Source organism: Lolium perenne, chromosome 3 (genome assembly GCF_019359855.2).
Source record: "Lolium perenne isolate Kyuss_39 chromosome 3, Kyuss_2.0, whole genome shotgun sequence".
NCBI classification, from domain to species: Eukaryota; Viridiplantae; Streptophyta; class Magnoliopsida; order Poales; family Poaceae; genus Lolium; species Lolium perenne.
In genome coordinates this window covers 323609230-323632729 of record NC_067246.2, presented here as the reverse complement: position 1 = coordinate 323632729, position 23500 = coordinate 323609230, and the positions used below count along the sequence as shown (strand labels likewise).

Sequence of the window (23500 nt, the reverse complement as noted above, 5' to 3'; positions counted from 1 at the left end):
AATTTATACAGTGGTGTCAGAGCTGAGGGCCACCGAGCTTTTCTACAACAAGATCCTGTTTTTAGCAAAACATGCATGAGCTTCAATTCCTAATTAAGTCATAGAAGGAAAATATAATGTAGGTACGGACGGTTGGTTGTTCGCCAGAAAAAGAATGGGCCAAAATAGCATCCACCACTCGTCTTAGGCATGCCAAATTACTCTCACCCTTTCCTTTTGCACCCTTAATTGGCTATATAAAGAAACATCGATGGTCCTTGACAAAAGCTAGCTATAGCTTGTGAGCAACAGAAGCATTCGCCGAACCATTATTCAAGCTGCAGCAATGGCTGAGAGGAAGATCGCCGTCGTCCCCGTGTTGTTCCTCGTCATCCTCATGGTGGTTGTCGCGTTGGTGCCGGTGGCCAACGCCGACGCTTGCAACGACGAGTGCTACAAAGGATGCGAGAAGGACGCAAAGAAGAATGACGTCCATTCCTGCACCATCACTTGCGACGACATGTGCCACCTCAAAGCCAAGTCCCAGTTGTACGCTGCCGCGTCACCCGACGAGAAGGCTGCTGTGGCGAAAACCTTTGAGAAGGAGGCCTCGGATGCCATTTCCGAGGACGCCGCCGCGCCCACTCCCGGATTCGCGACGCTCGACTCCGGCTGCCTCCGTGAGTGCAAGAACAACCTCTGTCACGGGGGGAAGGACAACCCCGCATGCACCACCAGGTGCGACAACGTCTGCCGCGAAGAGGTGGAGGGTCTTGCCTTCGCCGGCAAGACGTACGCCCAGTCCCCGGCGGCAGATAACAAGGCCATTATTGAAGCCATCGACAAGCAAGCCGGCGGGCCCCACGACAACGTCGAGACACTAGCTGACATCTGCATCAGCGATTGCACCAAGTTGTGCGAGAAAGACCCTGCCTGTGTTGCCATCTGCGAAAATGGTTGCCGCGGTAGATCGGTGAACCTTGCCTTCACCTTGTCCACGTCCACCGAGAAGGAGAGCATCAAGAAGGATATCGAAGCTGCCGCTGCTGCTGCCACTGCCACGGCCAGCAAGCTCGTTGGGGCTGTGTGATCGATGCCCATCAAATTAATTTCACTCATGCATGCACCTAATTTTGTAATAGTAGCATGATATAAGTGATCGAAGAAATTCACTAACTATTGGATTATTTTTCATGATTAAAAGGAATATGGGGTTTTCTTCACTACACCCCTCAGCTGAGATCAACCAATACCCCTTCATAGTTGAGGGTATGAGGATCATTAGAAATTATTAAGTAAGAATCTAGGCCTACTGAAACATGTATGACCCATTTGGATCCGTATGCATCCGTACCCACTGTATATATATCTTTACAAATTATCAAGGTCGTGGTTTCCCCATCCTTGTCACCAACTGTTTTTGTGATGGCCCTCTCCTCGCGCTCCTCTGGTCGTGGTGGCTGTTTTGTTCCTTGTTGTGGTATTAACAAGCAGACGCTAAGGTGGTTTGACAATGGCGAAATTAGAGCGCTAGTAGAAAAAGGGTATTTAGTCCCGGTTGGTAAGGATCTTTAGTTCTAGTTTTGCTACCGGAACTACGGAACTGGGACATAAGAGCATCTCCGGTGGCATCCCAAAGCGTCTCCCAAAGGTTTTTGGGGCGTGCCGGACATATTTTCGTACCCAGTCGCGCGCCCAAAGGTTGTTTCCATCCGACGCGGCCCTATACACTGTCCGGTGTCCCGAGCACGTCCCCGCTCCAAAAGGGACGCTCCGGGGACGCCAGACAGAGCGAGAAGCAAGGCGGGGAGTGGCGAGCCCGATACGTAATTTACACACGAACAAGTTTGGGGTGGCACATTTAGGGAACGCGACTCGACAGCGACGCCCCCCAAGCGCGGCACGAAGAAAAAACGTCCCCCAAACGCTCGATCCGGCGCCATTTGGGGACGCTTTGGGGGACGCGGCTGAAGATGCTCTAAGGGCCCTCCCATTTATTCTCGGTTGTAATACAAACTGGGACTAAAGGCCCCATCTTGTGGGTTCCGGGCGTGCGCCGGGGCGAAGGACCATATTTCGCCTATTTTTATCCAAAAAAAATTCTAATTATTTTCCACTTCCTTTTTTTATTTTTTCAGAATTTCTATTATTTTAGTTATTTGACAAGTTAATCTCTAACTACACTTAGTCTTTAGTTAAATTACTTACTTTTGGTTAAACTTTCTTCTCGGTCACCCATCCTCCCACTACTCCAACACTGGAACGTTTAACTTTCGAGTTCCTTCCCGTCCCAGTTCCAAGTGCTTCGTGCGCATATTATTGATACTAGTATCATATTAATCCTATTAACTTATTGGTCACCATGTCACACTTCTTTATTGTTCAAATTCCAAATAATTCTTTTAATAAACAAAAGTAATGATGTAATAATAATCTTGAATAAATAAATACACAAATTTATTTTTTATTTTTTTGCAAAACCTAAAACCTGAAAATTTGAAAATCTAAAAATTGCTAACCTTTATGGTTAAGTAATAGTAATCTTTATGTAGGAAGCAATTATTAATTTAATTTTTTTTGAAAATAAAATATATAAAATCGTGAATTTCTGCCAAAAACTAAAATCTTCATTTTTTCACATTTTCATTTGGAATTTTGAGAATCTCAAAGTTGGCTAACCAGCGGGTAAACCTTTGTGAATTCAGATGTAATTTTTTCCCACAATCATTTTGATATATTATACATTTTTCCTAACACCGTATGCAAAAGTTATCGCTATTTTACCTTGTACTAAACTTTTTTTCCAAAGAAGTCGATATTCAAATTTGTTAATTTTCCCTAATAGTAGGTACGTAACATACATGAATCTCAAAAGAGTGTATTTTACAAAGCTAAAAGAGGCGATCCAGGGGGTGCGTGGGAAGTTTGGTAATACCAACCGGGACTAAAAGATTTCGGCCCGGAGGCAACGTGCCGCAACCCCTTTAGTCCCGGTTGGTATGACCAACCGGGACTAAAGGTTCCAAATGAAGCCGGACTAGAGGGTTCTGTGGCTCACGCCGTTCGAACTGGGACTAATGCGGCCTATTAGTCCTGATTCCTTTTTAAACCGGGTGATGATGGACTATCTCGTCAATGCCTACAAGTTGTAGACGTAGGGTTTCGCGGAAAGTAAAGGGCAAGTAGATCTCAAAGGTTGTCACAGGACCAAAGGCGTCCAACTTAACGAAAATTAGTGGTTAGGGTTAACAATGATTCGGTCCTTTCTTTCGCCCTAGGATTCCCCTTTATATAGGAGGCAAAGCCGAGGCCTTTTCATGTCGTACAAGTACAAGTTTGTTGGGCCGCACTGGGCCTTTTCCTATATTGATTACAACTTTCCTATACTAACTTCACTTTCCTAATCCGAACATCTTCATCCTTCTGGGCTTCGAATCTTCGAATCCATGGGTCTTCTACTCCAATAATAGACCAGGTGTATGTATGCGACATGCTCCTTAGGCATACCTATGTCACCGGAACTAAAGCTCCAGGGGGTTTGGACGAAAGCCCTGTTTTCTACTAGTGGAGAATCTAGACGAGATTGGTACACAACACGGATTTACCTAGGTTTGGCCACTCTTAGTGGAGGTATACACCTACTTGATTGTATTAATATCTATATGATTACAGTGTTGCCGATGAGATGTAGATGTAAGATATGGAGGCTAGGGCGGCTAAGAGGATGAATGGAGCCCTGTTATTAATACGATATAAGTGTCCGGTCCTCTGTTATGTCACGTCCCATCAATTAGACAGTCCTAGAATCATGCTAGTAGAGCTCATCACTAGTACAAAACAGGTCTTTAGTCCTGGTTGGTAAGGGGATTTAGTCTCGTATGTGCAAACGGAACTAAGAAATCGAGAGTAAAGGCCTCTCCCATTTAGTCCTAGTTGTGTTGCGAACCGGGTCTAAAGGGCATCCACCTGGCTATGTATGGGCGCTCGGGGTGGAGGGGCTTTAGTCTCGGTTGGTGTTGCCAACCGGGACTAAAGTCCTCCACGCGTGAGGCACAGCAGCGTGCCAGGTTCTCTGCCATGGCAGAGAAAAGGGTTGTTTCTCTGCCGCACTAGAGGTTTATGGTTTTATGTTTTTCATTCAAATAGACGATATTACATGTAGCAATCAAGAAAGCATTACACAACACCATCATGAATATAGACATTGTCATGAATACAGTAATGAATATACAATATAAGTATCTACATAATCGACGGTATTACTTAGGATCCCTATATTCTAAATACATATTTCTGATGGTATTCTCCATTTGCATCAATGGCCTCCATAATTAAGAATCTCGCCAATTCGTATTGAATTTCTCATAGCCGGTCCTTTGTTAGCAGTTTTGTCCCGCAGACGTCCCATCTAATGTAAAGAAAGGGGTCAATATATATGAACGAATTTTAACACAATTGATTGGCAATAAAATAAGATTGTAAATATGGTTCCGTACATGAAGGCTTTGTAGAATCCCCCCCCCCCCCCAGATGATGGGTCATCTCAGAGATGTACTCGCAAACATAGTATCCACATAAATTATTTTCATCTTCCTGCCTCAATCACTTTACGATAATAGAGTTTTATCAAAATAATAATCAAGCATGATAATGGTATTGAAACAAGAATTGAAGAGATTCGTGGACCTATATATAGTACTACTTACATCGTAATCTCGAAATGTAAGCTCCTTTCTCAATTCACCCCTCGCAGCCTTGATGAACCGTTTCCAAACCCTGCCCAACAAACAAAAAATGAGTAAAGTAGTTATTAAGTACTTGATAAAACGAAATGAATGGAAGATGTTGATATAGGGCGATAATGATTGAAATTACCTTCAGAGCATCCTGCCAAGGTCCTCCCATGTCTCGTGGTCTTTACATTTTGAGTCCATGACAAGTACTACTCCTTTGTCAAGTTGAATGACTAGCAGAATAAAGTGGAAATTGCGCATGTGTAACTCGAAGGATTACACTTAACATCGAGTAGGCGAAATCGAATGTGTACAAGACGGTACCACTCACTTGAAGTTGTAAGGAAATAGTATTATTCTTTGGTTTCTTGTTTCATTAGAATAGTTAGCAAGTACTGCTCTGTGTCCTTCGGTCATTTTTTGTACCATAAATTAATGAACGATATTTGGGTCAATGAACCAAATGTCATAGATTTGTCCTCTTTTGCACTGGAGCATCTTCATTCTACATAATAGTGTACACAATAATATGGTGAGGATAATTATTAATGCAATGAACGAGCTGAGCTAGAGACTTAATTACAGAAATAAATCACTTACAGACAATAGCAAATGATAAATGATTTGTCCATGGCATCTTCATTGAATAATTGAAATAATTCTTCAAAATCTATGTGTGTCTTATTGTTTCACGAAAGTAATGCTCTTCTCGAACTCCCACAATGAGCATGATCTCACCTTCAATGCATGCTTTAATGTACTAGTAATGCAATTTTCACATTTGTGTCCCTAGATGCGGACACTTGTCAGCTCTTAGGAGAGGCTTCCTGTATGGGTATATGTATGCTAATTCAGCTGTGGGATAGTAGCCTTGGTATTGAATAGTCGTACCAAGATTTATGGCCGTTCGTTCGACTATTTCCGTCATCTCCGGATCATCATAGGAGTACACATTGAGGGGGGCTGGGTAACTCTTGGTTTTTCTGTTCTCCTAGTTGTGCTGCTTGCCGATTTGCTTTACTTGACAATACAATAGAGCGGTCATACTCATCTAGCACTTCAACTAGCGATGGTCGCTCAATCAAGTTGACATAGTGTTTCACTGTTCTCGGTGCTATGTACATCTTTGGTGGGGGCGTTTCGGTGCAAGCTACTGCTTCACATGGGCAGCCACGATAGTGTAGTTTTCCTCATCAGTCCTCTCATATGGTAACTTGGGAGGAAACTTATTTGCATCTGAGGATCTCTTTGCAGTTGTGCTACTAGCCTTCGAAATGGCGGTGCTCTTCCTCTTTTGTCGAGTCTGCTTAGGTGGAGAACGAGTTGGTGGTGGAATTAGCTTCCAATTTGGAAGCACAATATTTTCCTTTTGCCATAGAACGATGCCTCTAATGGCTCCAGTTTATTCAGATCCCCTTCTTCACCCCTTCTTCACCTGCAGGGAAATCAAGCTTCAACTGCTCAAATCCCAGCATGACTTCATCCACCCCGGCAACATCATAGCCATCTGAAAAGAGGACGGCAATGGTAAGTTGGTCTAGGTCTAGGAGGTAAGACACAACCAACCACCACGGTCATGGTTATGTTCACAACTTTCACAATGTTGGCTCTCTATGATATCATCCACGGGGTAGCGAGGATCCAACATCACCACATCATCATCAGCCGGGAGCTCCGTGGAAGCCACACTGATTTTCTGCTGACATTGTGGGCCGGTAGCATCGAATGCAGGATCTTCATGATGCTGCTGAGATGGGCCGGTACCTTTCTCACTAAGTACTGCGTTAATTTTCTTCTATTCTAACCTCAATGTTTCTTCCAAATTTAGACAATCCCAAAAAACAATCATAGAATGGAGGGAGTATATGACATGACGTAGGGTTTTGCATCATGCTTGCGATTCATCAAAAATCCTAGTTGACTACCATTGTTGATTCCTCTTCTTGTTCTCGACGATGGTCCCGATGAATCGATCTATCTCGTCGTGCTCTTAATGAGATGGAAACTGGATTGGTTCACCTAGTCTTGATCAATGACTCGCTCCTATGGGCCTACCCGGTTGGGTGTTCCCTGGTCATTAGCCACCACTTGCGCTCGTGACTCGCCTCCATGCCTTAGTTTGTTGCCGGAGAGTCGACTCTCTCTCTCTCTCTGGATGAATAGTTGGTCGCGAGTCATATACGAACTCCTAAAATACAGAAAATATTATTAATTTGATATAAGCATCCGGTCATACTTGTTTTTAACCAGGTCAACACGTGGTTGATGGGACGTTCTATGTTTATCAATGGCATTCTCCCCTTATGTCACGTCGTGTCAATTAGACAGTCCTTGAATCATGCCAACAGAGCTCGTCACTACTAGAAAATGGTCCTTTAGTCCCGGTTGGTAAGGGGCTTTAGTCTCGGATGTGCAAAAGGGACTAACAAATCGGGACTAAAGCTCCCCTTTAGTCCTGGTTGTGCTGCGAACTAGGACTAAAGGGAATCCACGTGGTTGTGCATGGGCGCTCGGGGTTGAGGGGCTTTAGTCCCGGTTAGTGTTACCAACCAGAATTGGAGTCCTCCACGGGTCAAACGCACGGGCATTCCCATTTCTCTGCGCGGCAGAGAAAAGGGTTGTTTCTTGCCGCGCCAAAGGTTTAGTGTTTTATGTTTCTCATTCAAATTTACGGTATTACATGCAGCAATCAAGGAAGCATTACACAACACGGTCATGAATATAGATATTGCCATAAATACAGTAATGTATATACAATATAAGTATCCACATAATCGACGGTATTACTTAGGATCTCTATGTTCTAAATACATATTCCAGATGGTATTCTCCTTTTGCATCAATGGCCTATGTAATTAAGAATACCGGCAATTCCTCTTGAATTGCTCGTAAGCGGTCATTTGTTAGGAGTTTGTCCCGCATACGTCCGATCTAATGTAAAGAAGGGGATCAATATATATGAATGAAACTCAACACAATTGATTGGCAATAAAATAAGATTGTAAAATAAGAGGAGACGACGGAGATGGCGGAGGTTGCGGAGAATGAGGTGGTGGTGGCATTGGCTTCTGATAAACGTATCTATAATTTTTGATGCTCCATGATTGTTTTGTTACAATTCTTATATGTTTTATGTGCACTTTTCAACACTTTTTAGCATTTTCTGGGACTAACCTATTAACGCAGTGCCGTAGTGCCAGTTCTTGTTTTCTGCTCTTTTTGTGTTTCAGAAAAGTTTTACATGAAAGTTTCTCGAAATTGGACGAAACAAAAGCCCAGAGTCTTATTTTTACGTGACGAAGACGGAGCCAGAAGGACACACGTAGGAGAACTGCCACGTGGCAGTACATAGGGCAGGCGCGGCCCCACCCTTGGTCGCGCCTGGCCCATGTACTGGCGCCTCGTCACCTCGTTTGCTCCGCACTTCCTCCTATTTATTCCTCGTATCGGGAAAACCACGGGGACCCGAGCCTCCATCCACGAAAAGTTCCAACCCCGCCATCAACAGAAACCCTAGTTCGAGAGGGTTCTGCAGTCCATCCCGGCACCCTGCCAGAGAGGGAAATCACAGCCGGAGGCCTCTACATCACCACTTCTACATCCGAGGTGATGCGTGAGTAGCCCTCCACGGGACCATGGGTCCATAGAAGTAGCTAGATGGCTGTCCTCTCCTTGTTGTGCTTCATGTATAGATCTTGTGAGCTGCCTAACATGATCAAGATCATCTATTTGTAATTGCTACATGTTGGTTTGATGTGGATCCGATTTATAGAGAGATTGCTTTGGTTGAGATTATGTATTATGTTATTATGATCTTGCATGCTCTCCGTTTCTAGTAGATGCTCTGGCCAAGTAGATGCTAGCGACTCCAAGAGGGAGTATTTATGCTCGATAGTGGGTTCATGCCTCTATTTAACCATGGGAAGTGACCTCGTTCTCTACGGTTGTAGATGTGTTGTTGCTACTAGGGAGAAAACAACGGTGTTCTATTCAAGGGTAGTTTCAGCGTTTACTTTACACACATTGCTTAAAGCGATAGTCCGTTGCTTGCAACTTAATACTGGAGGGTGTCGCGGATGCAATCCTGAAGGTGGATTATTAGTCATGGATTACGGTCTATGTATATTGTTGTAATGCCCGTATACTTTCATAGCATGTATTCTGCACCAACCATTGTCATAGAATATCCGTTTGTCAATTGCCCATCTGTAATTTGTTTACCCAGCATATTTATTTATTGGGGAGGCGCCTCTAGTGAACTGTGGACCCCGGTCCTTCTTCTTTTAATTGCAATCTTCTACAGCATTTTCCTGTTCCGTTATCCGTAAACAATTCTTTTTCCACACGGTTCGTTTAATCCTTTGTTTTCAGCAAAACCAGTGAGCTTGAAAACCTCGCTGAAAGTTGGGGACAAAGTACTTGGTTGTTTGTGTGCAGGTCTCCATGTTGCTGGTGATGCCGGCAGTGCGCTGATGACCCACTGATACGTCTCCGACGTATCGATAATTTCTTATGTTCCATGCTTGTTTTATGACAATACCTACATGTTTTGTTCACACTTTATGATGATTTTATGCGTTTTCCGGAACTAACCTATTGACGAGATGCCGAAGTGCCAGTTCCTGTTTTCTGCTGTTTTTGGTTTCAGAAATCTTAGTAAGGAAATATTCTCGGAATTGGACGAAATCAACGCCCAGCATCTTAGAATTGCATGAAGCTTCCAGAACACCCGAGAGCCACCAGAGGAGGGCCCTGTGGGCCCCAGATGACAGGCTGGCGCGGCCAGGGTGTGGGCCGCGCCCCCCTACTGTGTCGCCGCCTCGTCGACCTTCCGACTCCACCTCTTCGCCTATATAAAGGTCCCTGACCTAAAACATCGATACGGAAAAGCCACGGTACGAGAAACCTTCCAGAGCCGCCGTCATCGTGAAGCCAAGATCTGGGGGACAGGAGTCTCTGTTTCGGCACGCCGCCGGGACGGGGAAGTGCCCCCGGAAGGCTTCTCCATCGACACCGCTGCCATGTCCACTGATGACCCACAAGTATAGGGGATCACAGCAGTCTTCGCGGGTAGTATAACCCAATTTATTGATTCGACACAAGGGGAGGCAAAGAACACTTGGAAGCCTTAACAGCGGAGTTGTCAATTCAGCTGCACCTGGAAACAGACTTGCTCGCAAGAGTTTATCAGTAGTAACAGTTTTATAGCAGTAGCAGTAGTGAAATAACAGCAGCAGAGTAACAGAGACAGCAGTAGTGATTATAGTAAACAGCAGGATTAAAATACTGTAGGCACGGGGACGGATGACGGGCGTTGCATGGATGAGAGAAACTCATGTAACAATCATAGCAGGGCATTTGCAGATAATAATAAAACGGTGTCCAAGTACAAAGCAATCAATAGGCATGTGTTCCAATTATAGTCGTACGTGCTCGCAATGAGAAACTTGCACAACATCTTTTGTCCTACCAGCCGGTGGCAGCCGGGCCTCAAGGGAAACTACTGGATATTAAGGTACTCCTTTTAATAGAGTACCGGAGCAAAGCATTAACACTCCGTGAACACATGTGATCCTCACATCACTACCATCCCCTCCGGTTGTCCCGATTTCTGTCACTTCGGGGCCATCGGTTCCGGACAGCGACATGTGTATACAACTTGCAGGTAAGATCAATAAACAATGAATATCATGATGAAACAATAACATGTTCAGATCTGAGATCATGGCACTCGGGCCCTAGTGACAAGCATTAAGCATAACAAGTTGCAACAATATCATCAAAGTACCAATTACGGACACTAAGCACTATGCCCTAACAATCTTATGCTATTACATGACCAATCTCATCCAATCCCTACCATCCCCTTCGGCCTACAGCGGGGGAATTACTCACACATGGATGGGGGAAACATGGCTGGTTGATGAAGAGGCGTCGGTGGTGATGATGGCGATGATCTCCTCCAATTCCCCGTCCCGGCGGAGTGCCAGAACGGAGACTTCTGGCTCCCGCGACGGAGTTTCGCGATGTTGCGGCGTTCTGGAGGCTTTCTGGCGACTTCGACTTCTCCCCGTGCGTTTTTAGGTCGAAGGCAATTTATAGTCCGAAGGAGGGCGTCGGAGGCCGGCCGAGGGGGCCACACCATAGGGCCGCGCGGGCCCCCCTAGGCCGCGCCGCCTTATGGTGTGGGGCCCTCGGGCCTCCACCTTATTTGTCCTTCTGGCTTCGTCAGTATTCTGGGAAAATAGGGCCTTCTGCATAAATTCCGAGGATTTTCCCGAAAGTTGGATTTCTGCACAAAAACGAGACACCAGAGCAGTTCTGCTGAAAACAGCGTTAGTCCGTGTTAGTTGCATCCAAAATACACAAATTAGAGGCAAAACAATAGCAAAAGTGTTCGGGAAAGTAGATACGTTTTGGACGTATCAACTCCCCCCAAGCTTAGCTTATTGCTTGTCCTCGAGCAATTCAGTTAACAACTGAGCGATAAAAGAACTTTCACGAACACATTTGCTCATATGATGTATATATTCTCATGCTATGGCTAATACTTAAGCAGTTCATAATGAGATACATGCAAATAAGATCATCTAACAGCTATGTCAATCATGGAGAGGTACCAACAATTAATAATAAGCATCATGAATCATGTATATAAGCAGGATTGCAATGTTCATAAGAGAGTATGATAAAGTGGTATCTCGCTTGCCCGTATTTGATCGGCAAAACATAAATGCCCAGGCACCTCTGGAGTTCATAGAAAGACTAGAAGTAGTGATTGTCAAAGATAAAAGCATCAAAGTTATACCTCAATCAATCATATTTTGAGACAAGCATATTATACTAAGAATGACAGTTGTGCTCTCAAGATAGTGCTCAAAGAAAGAATGGAGACTGATGGCGTGTAACTCACACGTTCGTTGGGAACCCCAAGAGGAAGGTATGATGTGCACAGCAGCAAGTTTTCCCTCAGAAAGAAACCAAGGTTTATCGAACCAGGAGGAGCCAAGAAGCACGTTGAAGGTTGATGGCGGCGGGATGTAGTGCGGCGCAACACCAGGGATTCCGGCGCCAACGTGGAACCTGCACAACACAACCAAAGTACTTTGTCCCAACGAAACAGTGAGGTTGTCAATCTCACCGGCTTGCTGTAACAAAGGATTAACCGTATTGTGTGGAAGATGATTGTTTGCAGAAAACAGTAGAACAGTATTGCAGTAGATTGAATTTCAGTAAAGAGAATTGGACCGGGGTCCACAGTTCACTAGAGGTGTCTCTCCCATAAGACAAACAGCATGTTGGGTAAACAAATTACAGTTGGGCAATTGACAAATAAAGAGGGCATGACCATGCACATACATATCATGATGAGTATAGTGAGATTTAATTGAGCATTACGACAAAGTACATAGACCGCCATCCAACTGCATCTATGCCTAAAAAGTCCACCTTCAGGTTATCATCCGAACCCCCTCCAGTATTAAGTTGCAAAGCAACAGACAATTGCATTAAGTATGGTGCGTAATGTAATCAACAACTACATCCTTAGACATAGCATCAATGTTTTATCCCTAGTGGCAACAAGACAACACAACCTTAGAACTTTCTCACACCGTCCCAGTGTCAATGGGCATGAACCCACTATCGAGCATAAATACTCCCTCTTGGAGTTACAAGCATCTACTTGGCCAGAGCATCTACTAGTAACGGAGAGCATGCAAGATCATAAACAACACATAGATATAACTTTGATAATCAACATAACAAGTATTCTCTATTCATCGGATCCCAACAAACGCAACACATAGAATTACAGATAGATGATCTTGATCATGTTAGGCAGCTCACAAGATCCGACAATGATAACACAATGGGGAGAAGACAACCATCTAGCTACTGCTATGGACCCATAGTCCAGGGGTAGACTACTCACACATCACTCCGGAGGCGACCATGGCGGCGTAGAGTCCTCCGGGAGATGATTCCCCTCTCCGGCAAGGTGCCGGAGGCGATCTCCTGGATCCCCCGAGATGGGATCGGCGTTGGCGGCGTCTCTGGAAGGTTTTCCGTATCGTGGCTCTCGGTACTGGGGGTTTCGTCACGGAGGCTTTAAGTAGGCGGAAGGGCAAGTCAGGAGGGGGCACGGGGGCCCCACACCACAGGCCGGCGCGGCCAGGGGGGCCGCGCCGCCCTAGGGTTTGGGCACCCCGTGGCCCCACTTCGTTTCGTCTTCGGACTTCTGGAAGCTTCGTGGCAAAATAGGCCCCTGGGCGTTGATTTCGTCCAATTCCGAGAATATTTCCTTACTAGGATTTCTGAAACCAAAAACAGCATGAAAACAAGAATCGGCACTTCGGCATCTTGTTAATAGGTTAGTTCCAGAAAATGCACGAATATGACATAAAGTGTGCATAAAACATGTAGATAACATCAATAATGTGGCATGGAACATAAGAAATTATCGATACGTCGGAGACGTATCAGCATCCCCAAGCTTAGTTCTGCTCGTCCCGAGCAGGTAAAACGATAACACAGATAATTTCTGGAGTGACATGCCATCATAACCTTGATCATACTATTTGTAAAGCATATGTAGTGAATGCAGCGATCAAAACAATGTATATGACATGAGTAAACAAGTGAATCATAAAGCAAAGACTTTTCATGAATAGCACTTCAAGACAAGCATCAATAAGTCTTGCATAAGAGTTAACTCATAAAGCAATAATTCAAAGTAAAGGCATTGAAGCAACACAAAAGAAGATTAAGTTTCAGCGGTTGCTTTCAACTTGTAACATGTATATCTCATGGATGTTGTCAACATAGAGTAATATAATAAGTGCAATATGCAAATATGTAGGAATCAATGCACAGTTCACACAAGTGTTTGCTTCTTGAGGTGGAGAGAAATAGGTGAAGTGACTCAACATTGAAAGTAAAAGAATTGTCCTCCATAGAGGAAAAGCATCGATTGCTATATTTGTGCTAGAGCTTTGATTTTGAAAACATGAAACAATTTTGTCAACGGTAGTAATAAAGCATATGTATCATGTAAATTATATCTTACAAGTTGCAAGCCTCATGCATAGTATACTAATAGTGCCCGCACCTTGTCCTAATTAGCTTGGACTACCGGATCATCACAATGCACATGTTTTGACCAAGTGTCACAAAGGGGTACCTCTATGCCGCCTGTACAAAGGTCTAAGGAGAAAGCTCGCATTTGGATTTCTCGCTATTGATTATTCTTCAACTTAGACATCCATACCGGGACAACATAGACAACAGATAATGGACTCCTCTTTTATGCATAAGCATGTAACAACAATTAATAATTTTCTCATTTGAGATTGAGGATATATGTCCAAAACTGAAACTTCCACCATGGATCATGGCTTTAGTTAGCGGCCCAATGTTCTTCTCTAACAATATGCATGCTTAACCATAAGGTGGTAGATCGCTCTTACTTCAGACAAGACGAACATGCATAGCAACTCACATGAAATTCAACAATGAATAGTTGATGGCGTCCCCAGTGAACATGGTTATCGCACAACAAGCAACTTAATAAGAGATAAAGTGCATAATTACATATTCAATACCACAATAGTTTTTAAGCTATTTGTCCCATGAGCTATATATTGCAAAGGTGAATGATGGAATTTTAAAGGTAGCACTCAAGCAATTTACTTTGGAATGGCGGAAAATACCATGTAGTAGGTAGGTATGGTGGACACAAATGGCATAGTGGTTGGCTCAAGTATTTTGGATGCATGAGAAGTATTCCCTCTCGATACAAGGTTTAGGCTAGCAAGGCTTATTTGAAACAAACACAAGGATGAACCGGTGCAGCAAAACTCACATAAAAGACATATTGAAAACATTATAAGACTCTACACCGTCTTCCTTGTTGTTCAAACTCAATACTAGAAATTATCTAGACCTTAGAGAAACCAAATATGCAAACCAAATTTTAGCATGCTCTATGTATTTCTTCATTAATGGGTGCAAAGCATATGATGCAAGAGCTTAATCATGAGCACAACAATTGCCAAGTATCACATTACCCAAGACATTAATAGCAATTACTACATGTATCATTTTCCAATTCCAACCATATAACAATTTAACGAAGGAGAAACTTCGCCATGAATACTATGAGTAGAAACCAAGGACATACTTGTCCATATGCTACAGCGGAGCGTGTCTCTCTCCCATAAAGTGAATGCTAGGATCCATTTTATTCAAACAAAACAAAAAAACAAAAACAAACCGACGCTCCAAGCAAAGCACATAAGATGTGATGGAATAAAAATATAGTTTCAGGGGAGGAACCTGATAATGTTGTCGATGAAGAAGGGGATGCCTTGGGCATCCCCAAGCTTAGACGCTTGAGTCTTCTTAGAATATGCAGGGGTGAACCACCGGGGCATCCCCAAGCTTAGAGCTTTCACTCTCCTTGATCATGTTGCATCATACTCCTCTCTTGATCCTTGAAAACTTCCTCCACACCAAACTCGAAACAACTCATTAGAGGGTTAGTGCACAATAAAAATTAACATATTCAGAGGCGACACAATCATTCTTAACACTTCTGGACATTGCATAATGCTACTGGACATTAGTGGATCAAAGAAATTCATCCATCATAGCAAAAGAGGCAATGCGAAATAAAAGGCAGAATCTGTCAAAACAGAACAGTTCGTATTGACGAATTTTAAAATGGCACCAGACTTGCTCAAATGAAAATGCTCAAATTGAATGAAAGTTGCGTACATATCTGAGGATCATGCACGTAAATTGGCTTAATTTTCTGAGTTACCTACAGGGAGGTGGACCCAGATTCGTGACAGCAAAGAAATCTGGAACTGCGCAGTAATCCAAATCTAGTACTTACTTTTCTATCAACGGCTTAATCTTGGCACAACAAAACACAAAACTAAGATAAGGAGAGGTTACTAAAGTAGTAAACAACTTCCAAGACACAAAATAAAAACAAAGTACTGTAGGTAAAAACATGGGTTGTCTCCCATAAGCGCTTTTCTTTAACGCCTTTCAGCTAGGCGCAGAAAGTGTATATCAAGTATTATCGGAGAGTGGTGTATCGTTATTATGAGCTCCCCCATCCGCAGTGGTACTAAGGGCTTTGTCAATTTTAGGCCTATAATAATACTTCTTTGGTTTAGGCACTTTAGACACATACATAAACTTTTGCTCCTTACCCACATAAGCTTTCTCCTTATATTTAAGAGAAGAAAATGTTGAACCCAAGGTTCCCATAGCCTTTTCAAGTTCATCAATCCTATTGATTTGATCATCATGGACAACACAAGTTCCTAGGACACTAATTCTTTCATCAATTCCTCCTAAGGATTTATCAAGTTCATCAGTTTTATCAAGTAACATTTCCAATTCAGCTTCAATACTTGGAAATTTTTTCTCTATGGTTTCCAATTTTTTCATAACATCTTCAAGAGAGATTTCAGTTTTAACTTTATCAACAGGGGGTATTCCAAATAAACTCTCAATAATGCAACTAGCTTCTAATGCAGGAGTACTTAGGAAGTCACCTTTTGCGAGACTATCAAGAACATATCTATTCCAGCTAGAGATACCAACATAAAAATTCCTGAGTAAAATAATGGTGGAGTGTTTCTTAGTGCATCTATTATGGGCATCACTAATTCTATACCAAGCATCTCTCAAACATTCTCCCCCTCGTTGCTTAAATGTACGAACTTCAACTTCAGGATTACTCATTTTAGTAGTAGTAAATAAAGCAAACTAGATAAAGTAAATGCAAGTAACTAATTTTTTTGTGTTTTTGATATAGCAAACAAGATAGCAAATAAAGTAAAACTAGCAACTAATTTTTTTGTATTTTGATTTAGTGCAGCAAACAAAGTAGTAAATAAAACTAAGCAAGACAAAAACAAAGTAAAGAGATTGAGAAGTGGAGACTCCCCTTGCAGCGTGTCTTGATCTCCCCGGCAACGGCGCCAGAAATTTAGCTTGATGGCGTGTAACTCACACGTTCGTTGGGAACCCCAAGAGGAAGGTATGATGTGCACAACAGCAAGTTTTCCCTCAGAAAGAAACCAAGGTTTATCGAACCAGGAGGAGCCAAGAAGCACGTTGAAGGTTGATGGCGGCGGGATGTAGTGCGGCGCAACACCAGGGATTCCGGCGCCAACGTGGAACCTGCACAACACAACCAAAGTACTTTGTCCCAACGAAACAGTGAGGTTGTCAATCTCACCGGCTTGCTGTAACAAAGGATTAACCATATTGTGTGGAAGATGATTGTTTGCAGAAAACAGTAGAACAAAGATTGGCAAGAGATTGAATTTCAGTAAAGAGAATTGGACCGGGGTCCACAGTTCACTAGAGGTGTCTCTCCCATAAGACAAACAGCATGTTGGGTAAACAAATTACAGTTGGGCAATTGACAAATAAAGAGGGCATGACCATGCACATACATATCATGATGAGTATAGTGAGATTTAATTGGGCATTACGACAAAGTACATAGACCGCCATCCAACTGCATCTATGCCTAAAAAGTCCACCTTCAGGTTATCATCCGAACCCCCTCCAGTATTAAGTTGCAAAGCAACAGACAATTGCATTAAGTATGGTGCGTAATGTAATCAACAACTACATCCTTAGACATAGCATCAATGTTTTATCCCTAGTGGCAACAGCACAACACAACCTTAGAACTTTCTGTCACTGTCCCAGGTGTCAATGAAGTCATGAACCCACTATCGAGCATAAATACTCCCTCTTGGAGTTACAAGCATCTACTTGGCCAGAGCATCTACTAGTAACGGAGAGCATGCAAGATCATAAACAACACATAGATATAACTTTGATAATCAACATAACAAGTATTCTCTATTCATCGGATCCCAACAAACGCAACACATAGAATTACAGATAGATGATCTTGATCATGTTAGGCAGCTCACAAGATCCGACAATGATAGCACAATGGGGAGAAGACAACCATCTAGCTACTGCTATGGACCCATAGTCCAGGGGTAGACTACTCACACATCACTCCGGAGGCGACCATGGCGGCGTAGAGTCCTCCGGGAGATGATTCCCCTCTCCGGCAGGGTGCCGGAGGCGATCTCCTGGATCCCCCGAGATGGGATCGGCGTTGGCGGCGTCTCTGGAAGGTTTTCCGTATCGTGGCTCTCGGTACTGGGGGTTTCGTCACGGAGGCTTTAAGTAGGCGGAAGGGCAAGTCAGGAGGGGGCACGGGGGCCCCACACCACAGGCCGGCGCGGCCAGGGGGGGCCGCGCCGCCCTAGGGTTTGGGCACCCCGTGGCCCCACTTCGTTTCGTCTTTGGACTTCTGGAAGCTTCGTGGCAAAATAGGCCCCTGGGCGTTGATTTCGTCCAATTCCGAGAATATTTCCTTACTAGGATTTCTGAAACCAAAAACAGCAGAAAACAGCAACTGGCACTTCGGCATCTTGTTAATAGGTTAGTTCCAGAAAATGCATGAATATGACATAAAGTGGGCATAAAACATGTAGATAACATCAATAATGTGGCATGGAACATAAGAAATTATCGATACGTCGGAGACGTATCAGAGACACAACATAAAAGTAAAAGATTGACCCTTCGCAGAGGGAAGCAGGGATTAACATGTGCTAGAGCTTTTCATTTTTGAAATCAGGAGTAAAATTATTTTGAGAGGTGTTTGTCGTTGTCAACGAATGGTAATGGGTACACTAACTACCTCGCCAACCGGACTCCCAAGAGCGGCTCCGATGAATTATTTGCATGTTTATGTGGCACTCCTTCCAACCTTTCTTACACAAACCATGGCTAACCGAATCCTCGGGTGCCTGCTAACAATCTCATACCATGAAGGAGTGCCTTTTTATTTTAGTTTTATTATGATGATGACACTCCCCCAACCTTTGCTCACACAAGCCATGGCTAACCGAATCCTTTGGGTGCCGTCCAACAACCACATACCATGGAGGAGTGTCTATTTAAGTTAATTAATTTGGGACTGGGAATCCCGTTGCCAGCTCTTTTTGCAAAATTATTGGATAAGCGGATGTGCCACTAGTCCATATGAGAGTCCATCAAAAGTAAATGACAAGGTTGAAAGCTAAACACCACATACTTCCTCATGAGCTATGAAACATAAACACAAATTGAGAAGCATTTTGAAGATTTAAAGGTAGCGCATGAGAATTTACTTGGAATGGTTTGAAATGCCATGCATAGGTATTTATGGTGGACACTTTGGAACAACTTGGTTTTCAGGTATTTGGAAGCACGAGCAGCGTTCCCGCTCAGTACAAGTGAAGGCTAGCAATAGACTGGGGAGCGACAAATCAAGAGAGCAGTAACTGTCATAATCATGCTTGCGGCAAAATAAATTAACGGATGCATAAAAGTGATACAAGAACTCTGAAGCAATTTAAATCATTCGAGGCTTAATTGACTTTGGTTCAGTCATATGCATGCGTGAGCATGTGCCAAGTCGATATAAATGAATTATTCAGAGGAGGATACCACAATGCCATACTTACTTATGAATAAAACAATGCAAGCAAACATCCATGACATGCTACTCATATTAATAAATTGGAGCTAAACATGAGAGATCATGAACTACTAGACTTTCTCAAATAACATATACCTCACATGAACCAACTAAGCATGCTCACATGGATGAGTATATGTGTTGCGGTCAGAAACCCACTGGCGAGCAGCGACGGGCAACACAGTAGAGCCGGGAACAACTTAGGGCTGCGGCTGGCCCTGGTCCCTCCGAGCGACGGCCCGCAAAGCCTCTGGTACACACGTCCGATGCTGGTGCAAGGGCGTGCCACCTGACCTATACCTGGTCAGGAAGGTGATGGAGATGCCTCGCTTAGTTTCCTGCATGGCATACACGTAAACATTAAATACGAGCCTCGATCGGCTCTCAGGTTATCCTGTGAATCGGCTCAAAGAGCCGATCCACCCATGATTCGTATGAGGTGCACGAATATATGGTGGTCCTGCTTGATCAAGATAAAGCTAAAGCGATCTACGACGATTTAGGGTTTTCCCCGCATAATCGGATCATCCTACTCACGATTGCGCCTCGCGGTCACGTACGGTGATCGTAAGCCGGTCCTAGACAAGGCCTAAAAACCAACACGAGGTTGATCCTCGGAACATCCTGTCTAGGACTAGCAAACGACACCCTACGCGTCGCTGGATCCTCCAACCCTTTGTAAGGCCTAACTATTGCAGATATTAAACTAATCCTTGAAGAACAAGGAGCAACCGTAACGGATCGGATCTACTAAATAATGATCAAGCGGGGTGCCTGTCGTGGTATCGTCACGGCATATGCCATAGGGTGGCTAATCGAAGTGGTTCCTGAGGGATCTCACGGCGGTATCCGGATGCGGGTATGGGCACGAGCGACACGGCGACGTACCCAGGTTCGAGGCCCTCCGATGGAGGTAAAACCTCTACTCCTGCTATGAGTGTATATGATGATCACACAATACAATGGTGCTCCTAGAGCTATGTCCGGCTGCTCCTGGGAGGCTAAGGGAGACGATGGTCTCTCTCTCAGGGCAGCTCTATGGGTGGAGTGAAGTAAGAAAATGATCGATCCCCTGCACGAGAGGGGGTAGTGCGGCTTATATAGGCGCCGGCACTTTACATATAAGACCCTATAGTTTACTGGCCGGCTTGGCCGGCTCCGGCTTCCGCTCCTTCCCGAGGCGGTGACGTCAGGAGCCGTTGAGGCATCGTGGCCTGTCCCATCCGGCTGCCACGGTCAGCGGTATGGAGAGGAGGTGTCCCTGTCGCCGTCAGCCACTGTAGCCAGTACGGATCGTCGTAAGCCCTGGCGGCCAGTCTGGCGCGTGGCACTATTGCTCCACAGTGCCCCGCGTTTTACGGAAGATGGAGTCAGCGTGGACTTTCGGAACCCGGATCACCAACCCGGTTCCTTCCAGTGCAAGACTCGCCAGCCTCGAGTCGGTCTGAGGTACAAACCCCAGTCGGATATGGCTTGTAGAAGCCGGCCCAGCTACAGCATTGGTGGCCGTAGCCAGGCCGACTAGGACCTAGAGCCAGCCGGCTTCCGGACCAGCCGGCCACGGCGCCAGCCGGCTGCTCCTCAGCCGGCCTTTGCCGCGAGCCGGCCAGTGGCCAGCCGGCTGCTCCGCGTCCATTGCCCTATCCGGGGTCTTCCCCCCGACATTAGCCCCCGAAGCTGGCAAGGTCCTGCGTCTAGAAGGACCTAGGCAGGTTTTCCTGGCTTCTCGAATATATTTGATGGCACTTGGAGGGGCTGACTGAGAATTTCCATTCAGCCGGCTGCGCCCTCATCCGGCTCGTTTCCGCCGGCTGCTTCTAGCCGGCCGCTTTTTACACTTATGCAGCTTTTGTTTTCTCGCAAGTTTTGGTGGCGCCTCCGCCTTGTTGACGACTTTTAGTCCGAGTTGAACTTATTGTCCGGCTCCGGCTTGCGGCGCGCCGGAGTCTCCGCCGCCTCGGGTCCTGTACCCGACTTGACCGGTCTGACGCCTGGCGCTGCGGTCGGTTCGTCCGGTCACATCAATGTTCCCGCCGGATCCGGTGCGGTAGTGGGGGACGTGGTGTGGCCGTTTTCGGTAACCGCTGCCGTCGTGGGGGGAGTTACAGCGCAGTAAATCCCGATCGTGGCCCACGATCGCCACGTGGCCGCGCAACTGGCGCGCCAGGCGGCTATAAATGCCCCCGGTAGCGGTACCGAGGCGCCCTTCTTCTTCCTCGCATTCTTCGTTTTTTCGCTCAAACTTCCTCTTTTCTTCGCTCGAGCGCTCCGTCGCACGCCGACACTCCTGGCGAACTCCGGCGAACAGCTGCCCCGACGTTCTCCCGCCGGGCCGCCGCCGCCACTCCACCAATCCAGCGCCACGGGGCCGCGCGTTTCCACGGAGCGTCCTCAGCCGCCGCCGTTGCCGCCGCCGTCGCAAGGCTCTTCGTCGCCGTTTCGCCTCTCGTGGTCAACCTCTTCCTCTTCTTCGACAATGGCCTCCGCCAGCGGATCGTGGAGGGGCTCATACATGCGGGAGGACGACATCGAGCGGCTGGTGCGCCTCCGCCGGATCCCGTCGGCGGTGGTCTGTCGGGCGCCTGGCGAGGAGACGGAGCCCGAGCCGCAGCCCGGCGAGCGCGTCGTCTTCGGCGCGCACCTTGATCGCGGGCTGGGCCTGCCGGCTTCAACCTTCTTCCGGCAGTTCCTCGACAACTTCGGCCTACAGCCGCACCACCTGCCGGCCAACGCGTGCGTCCTCCTCAGCTGCTTCGTGGCGTTCATGGAGGCCTACGCCGGCTTGTGGCCAGACATCGACTTCTGGAGTCGGCTGTTCTACTTGAAGGCGCAAACCACCGAGGGCCGCCTGCGAGCCTGTGGCGCCGCCTTGATCTACACCCGGCCTGGTACGCCCTTCCCCAAGATCCCCACCGTTGACTCGGTGAAGAACTGGCAGATGTCGTTCTTCTATGTGCGCAACGAGGGGCAGCTCGTCGACCGGATCAACCTGCCGGAGTTCAACCCGGCTCCTCCAGTCGGCCGGATCAACTGGAGCTACAACGCCCGCACGTCGGATCCGGACGCCGAGGTGAACCAGCTCTGGGACTTCTTGGGGGCAGCCGTCGAGAACGGGCTGACTGCGGAGGATCTCCTCTGCACCATCGCTGAGCGCCGGGTGCTGCCGCTCCAGAGGCGCACCCACAAAATCGGGCACATGTCCGGCCGGTTCGACCCGAACCGGACGTCCAGGGCGGTGCTCACCAAGGCCCAGGTGGCCAGCCGGGTGAACAACATCACCAAGGCAAACATGCCGGACGACTGGAACTACGGGCTGGCGCCCCGCGACAGGGATCACCCGCCCGAACGGGTAAGCTTGTGTTTTTCGCCGGCTTCCGGCTTGCGGCTGCGAGGCCGACTTCCTTTTGCTTCTGCCAATTTTTGGCTTGTTGTTTGCTCATGCTTTTTCTGTCTTTCTAGCTCTTTGAGCGCCAGAACACCGAGGACGGGACCTGGCGACGAGGAGGTGGACGCCGGATCACGTCGATCCGGCTGACCAAGCCGGCGACCAGGCCGGCGACGACGACCTGCTGCAGGCGCCTGATCTAGGCGGCCAGGGGGAGCACAATCTGCCCCCCTCACCAGAGCAGCAGGAGGACGAGGAGCCGGCGACGTCCGGCACGGGGCCGATCCCGGCCGTGCCTCTGCGCGCGAGGCCGCCAAGCACCACGGCGACTTCGGCGCGCCAGGGGAAGAAGCGGGCCAGCGAGCCTCGCTCTACTGCCGCCTTGGAGGCGAAGGCGAAGAAGCTCCGCCGGCAGCAGCCGAAGAAGGTTCCGGAGCAGGCCGGGTGAGTTCTCTTTCTCTTTCTTGTTTGATTCCTTTTCTTTCCTTACTTTTTATGCTTATCTTCTCTTTGTTTGTCCGGCTAGGGCTCCCATCAAGTTTGCCCAGGGTGGCGGCTCCCGGCAGGCTCCGCGCGTCGCGTCGCCGCCGCTGCGCCAAAGGAGGGAGCCGACGCCGCAGCCTTCATCGCGCGCTCCTACGCCACCGCCGCCTGTGGGTACTGCACCTTCCGCAGGGGCACCTTCCTTCGCCGTGCCGCTGGCCTCAGCGCCTGATCGCGGCACGCGGGTCGAGCCGACTCGGCAGCCGACGCTGGACGACATGTTCCCGCGCCGGACTCGCCTTCTCGGACCCCGCTGCCGGGGCCGGCCGGGCATGCCGCCTT

The 23500-nt window shown here is 46.6% G+C and overlaps 1 protein-coding gene across 1 annotated transcript; it reads left to right on the top strand.

Moving 5' to 3' along the window:
- The first annotated feature begins 216 nt into the window (after positions 1–216).
- LOC127338863 (uncharacterized) lies at positions 217–1389 on the top strand. Its single transcript, XM_051364827.2, has one exon. The coding sequence runs from the start codon at positions 326–328 to the stop codon at positions 1067–1069; it is 744 nt and encodes a 247-aa protein (XP_051220787.1). The 5' UTR covers positions 217–325; the 3' UTR covers positions 1070–1389.
- The last annotated feature ends 22111 nt before the right edge of the window (positions 1390–23500 follow it).

Bases quoted from the DNA above. Each gene is read 5' to 3' on its own strand.
- LOC127338863 (XM_051364827.2), top strand. From the start codon at position 326: ATGGCTGAGAGGAAGATCGCCGTCGTCCCCGTGTTGTTCCTCGTCATC.